The sequence below is a fragment of the Apis florea genome, unplaced genomic scaffold (genome assembly GCF_048593485.1).
Source record: "Apis florea isolate Af1SG1 unplaced genomic scaffold, ASM4859348v1 contig_2291_pilon, whole genome shotgun sequence".
Taxonomy (NCBI): Eukaryota; Metazoa; Arthropoda; class Insecta; order Hymenoptera; family Apidae; genus Apis; species Apis florea.
The window spans coordinates 4,134,257-4,139,279 of NW_028256553.1; the positions used below are offsets into that span (position 1 = coordinate 4,134,257).

Sequence of the window (5,023 nt, forward strand, 5' to 3'; positions counted from 1 at the left end):
TTGGAAACGAATCTTTTGCGTTATATTTGATTTAATTTTAAATCACATATTATACATTAGGCTTGATTTTATATCTACATCATTTAACATCCACAAAAATTATATACTTTAGTTCCTGAAATAATTATATAGAAATTTATAGTATAAGTAATTTTATTAGGTAAAATAATTATCCAAATTAATTCATTAAGTAATAAAAGTCAATGCATTCGTTTATTTGACGTCTCAATTATCGAATAATTATCTGAAATGTAATAAAGTCTTATATAAAAAAATGCTGAAGGAAATGACGGTGTCAATTAAATGATAATGAAAATCAAAGAGTGGTTAATTAATCAAATTCGTACTTTATATTTAGAGTAAGTAGTTTTTTTTCAATCATTTAAAAGATTATTTCGTGCTAAAAGTCAGGTAAAATTTTGATCCACATAATTCTATGTGATTCTATCTTTCAAATTATTTTGGCTTAATTATTATAAATAATTTATTTATTTATTTGCCTTAATTATTATTTAATTATTTATTTTGTTTTTTTTGGCTATGTTTTTCTTATTTAATTTCATGTGATATTCTTAGTTAGATTATATTTGTAAGTCATTCGCTAAATTCGATGATAGGACGTACGATTTATAGTACTCTCACAATTTTTAAGATCAATTTTTATATGTTTCTCATGAAAATTACTATGTATTTATATTCGGAACATTAATTTTTCATATTTATAATCCTTTAATTCAAAATTTGTAATTGTTATTGAATTTTCGAGAATACAAAATAATATTTGAAGTGAAAAATTCAAAAAATTAAAATTCAATTATTTATTATATTTTATTGTGTACCATATGGAATTTCTAATTTATTAAAATAAATAGAATGATGGAAGAAAAGAAACCAAAGAAACAGTATGTGAAATGGGCAGCTGTCTTGTGGTACATTCATATACACGTTTTAGGAGTATACGCTCTCTGGTTGATGTTCACTTCTGCCAAATGGATGACTATATTCTATAGTAAGAAGATCCGTAAACTTTTCTTATCATTACATAAACATTTTCCACTTTTAAAAAAATTTCAAATTTATTATTAATTTTATTATTAGCTTAATTATTTACTATACTATTAATTAATTATTTTTGATACCAACATACTTTTTTATGTTTCACAGTTGTTACTAATATAATAGGATTTATAATAATTTTTGAAGTATTACTTTGAATATTTGTTATTTTTTCAAGAAATTAAATTTAAAGATTAAAAATTGATATATTAGAGTTTATCTTATTAGTTTTTAACTGATTCTCAATTAAATATCTGAATGTGAAATAACTTAATTATTAGATAAAATAAATAAATAAAATATTGAGCTTGTTATAAAGTAATATATGTGTTAAAAATTAAGGATATAAATACTACTAGAATCTAAATCTCATAATAATTAAAAATATATTATAAAACTATAGAATTAAATAAATAATTAATTACGAATATTACTATTAACAATTTCATTAAAATCTCAGTCGTAATGATCAATTACGTTATTACATATTTATGTTATTGCATTTAATTTTTTTTGTTGCAAATGGATTAATAAAAGATTTCATTATTCTATGAAACTCCAGTATATTTTTTCTTCTTTTTAATTTTTTGGTTAACTTACAACAATTAAGAATTACAATATTATAAAAATATATTGTTAAATTAAATAGTACTTGAACGTAAATATAGCTACTAATATTTTGATTAATATTGCAGTCGCGAAAATGATCAGGTATGTTATAACGTATATATACCATAACCTAATATCATTTGTTTCACTAATAAGAATACTGTTGAGCTAATAAGAATACCTTAATATTCTATCAATTGCTATTGTTATATTTTAAATTTATTCTACTTCTTCGTTTTAATTTTGCTAATCAATTGATTTTTCAGCAATTTTTATAACAGCTATTGGTTGTCTTGGAGTGACAGCAGGTGCTCATAGATTGTGGGCCCATAAAACGTACGAAGCCGTAGGGTTTATTAAATTATTCCTTATACTTGCTCATACACTTGCAGGAGTAGTAAGTATCTTAAGATTATTGTGTGAATGAAACATTTAGAAGAAATCATCAAATGAATGCGTTTCTTCCTTTATCTAAATATTTACGCAATACATAAAATCAATCTATATAAATATTTGTTATATAAAGTAAAATTTTAAATCAAAATTTTCAAAAGATACTATTTAATTTTGTTATTTTTTGTTATTCTTTTTTTTAATAAATAATTAATAATAATGAATATATTTATATTTATCACATATACGTATTTATTGTTTATAGGGTTCGATATATGACTGGGTATTATATCACAGAATTCATCATAAATATTATGGGACTGATAAAGATCCATACAATCATAAAAAAGGATTTCTCTATAGCCATTATATAAGTAATATATTGTCGCCCAGTATCAATCTTGAGGAAATGAAACGTAGCATTGATTTACGCGATATTGAAAATGATGTTTATATTTATATCCAAAAGATGTATGTTTCTCTTAACATTAAACATTAATTGATATTCACTATAAGAAAATGAAAATTATGAAATTCAATTAATTAAAATATGATATTCATTCAAGAGATAGATTTGAATTAATGATTAATATAATACAATGTTCACTGTATAAGCCATTAATATAAATTCATATCTGTAATTTGTTTTAACTTTTTATAATTAGGAGAAAAAGAAAGAAATGGAATTCCATTATTTAAATTTAGTGAAAAAAATTGACAAAAAGAAATGTTGTAAATATTCAAACAATATTAATCTCCAATTTTTCTTATTTTTTATAATCTTCGATATGATAATCATTACTATTCTATATATCTTTATTATTTTATTATTATATTAATCTTCGTTATTATAATTCGCAGTTTTTATTGGCCATTATTTTTAATATTTGGGGTTATATTGACTCTGAATGCGCCGTTGGAATATTGGGACGAATCAATCATTGATACTATATTAATAACAGGATTGCTACGATTTGCTATTACGATAAATATATCTTGGTTAGTGAATAGTGCATACTTGGTCTGGAACATTCAGGAAGGAGAAAGGTTAATACACATTATAAATATAATTAGTAATAATGTTTTGTACAAAAGAAATGAATCTCTGTTTCTTAAAATACGAAAAAGCCACGACACTTTTATCGACACGGATGTCATACATTTTAAATAACATATCATTGCAATCGTTAAAAATGTAACATGCATGAACAATTGATATGACGAATTTTATCAACAATCATTTGAATATATTTATTGAATAAGATTGAATAATTCATTGAGTATAGTACAAATACATAAAGCTATAAATATATAAATATATAAATATATATATATATATATAACTTTTTATTATTATTCTGTTAATAGTTAGTATACAAATTATACTAACTAATGATATTATTTATAGTGTTTATGACATGCTGTTATTTAATGATTATTCAAGAAACTATGTTGGAATTAAATTATTAAATATTTTATTTATTAACATGTTAAAATATTAAAATTTAACAAAAAAAATTTTCTTAGCATTCAACTAATCATTGAAATGACATTGAAAAGGTGTAAAACAAATAAATATGTAATATTTTGTTTGTTAACAAAAATTATCAATATTACGATAAAAATTAATAGGATAAAAAAATTTATGTAAAAAATATTTATATAATTTCATATATTATATTTATTCAAAGCAAGCATTAACTGAAATTTTGCAATTCTATAATCTCGTTATGATTCCAGGTTTGCATCAAACATTATGAGCGTTTTCTTTTTGAAGAAATCATTTTGGCCAAAATATCATTATACTATACCATGGGACTGGAAATGTGGTGAATTCGGTAGTTATAATGATGATTGCACTACATTCTTTATCAATATGTGGCACGAACTCAATTTGGTCAATTCGCTATTAACAACTGACACCGAAGATATCAGAAATATGTTGCATGAAATGAGTACAAAGAAAATTAATCTGAAAGATAGTCTTGAAATATTGAATAAAAAATCTATATTTGATGCGAAAAAAACAAATTTGATTGTTAAGCATTGAATTAAAAATACGAAGTTGATTAAATTAATTAAAAAATTTAAGTTTAGTTTATAAAGCAAATATATATGATTTTTTTCTGAATCCGATAGGTAATTTTAATACAATCTTGAAAATCTTGGTATGTCGTGATCGTCGTTCCTGATCGTCCAACAAGCTTTGAAAATTTTGATCTTAGAAATATCGAAGATCTACCAAAACTTTAATTTTTAATTTTATTTTTAATCTAGGACTATTCATAAAATAGAGACTCTTCATGCACTCAAAAAATCCCTTCTCAATTCAATTGGGAGATTTTCCAGTAAAACATGAGAGTAACCAAAAGTATCGCGGTCAATTCTTGACTCGCGATACGCAAGGTTAAAGGAAAATTCTTTAATTGTGCTGTTGATGCTGTCAATCAGTATATAAAGGTATTAAGATGCTGATAATCAGCATTTCATTATAAATTAAATTATAAATTATTACATTTTTTATAAATTTCTTAAATTGTACTAGAACAATGTTGGTTGTCGTTGAATCAACCGTGTTTTGGAGTATGTCATCCTTGAGATTGAAGTGCGGTTCAGCCAAATTGAAAAATATACAATTATAAAATTCGATTAAACTCTTCTCAAAAACGATAATCTTTTCAAATAATTCTTTGTTTAGGCTTAGTGAAGATGATCGATAATAATAGAAAGAGATTTCCATGCCAGAAATTTCTTTTTTGAATAAGCTGTCATAAATCTCGCATGCAATATTCAGAAACACAAGCCATTTTGGTTTATTCCTTACTTATGGTTTTTATAATAATGTCAGATTTTAACCATTAGTAATAACATAATCATTTTCTATACTGAAACGATAATGTTTCATGTCAAAAAGATAATGTGAATTCTTAGAATATTATTTCAATAAAACGGAGATATTATAATA

At 23.0% G+C, this 5,023-nt stretch overlaps 1 protein-coding gene across 1 annotated transcript; it reads left to right on the forward strand.

Moving 5' to 3' along the window:
- The first annotated feature begins 382 nt into the window (after positions 1-382).
- Positions 383-4,117, forward strand: LOC100870389 (acyl-CoA Delta-9 desaturase-like). Its single transcript, XM_086903462.1, has 6 exons — positions 383-411; positions 873-1,009; positions 1,932-2,062; positions 2,324-2,529; positions 2,920-3,105; positions 3,799-4,117. Exons 2-6 carry the CDS (start codon positions 874-876, stop codon positions 4,106-4,108), a joined length of 969 nt encoding a protein of 322 aa, XP_086759588.1. The 5' UTR covers positions 383-411; position 873; the 3' UTR covers positions 4,109-4,117.
- Positions 4,118-5,023: the final 906 nt, after the last annotated feature.

What these genes read in the sequence shown, in the direction of transcription:
- LOC100870389 (XM_086903462.1), top strand. Translation starts at nt 874, where the DNA reads ATGATGGAAGAAAAGAAACCAAAGAAACAGTATGTGAAATGGGCAGCT. An exon ending in CTCATACACTTGCAGGAGTA is followed by an intron (nt 2,063 to 2,323) that starts GTAAGTATCTTA and finishes TATTGTTTATAG; the next exon opens with GGTTCGATATATGACTGGGT. An exon ending in TATATTTATATCCAAAAGAT is followed by an intron (nt 2,530 to 2,919) that starts GTATGTTTCTCT and finishes TATAATTCGCAG; the next exon opens with TTTTTATTGGCCATTATTTT.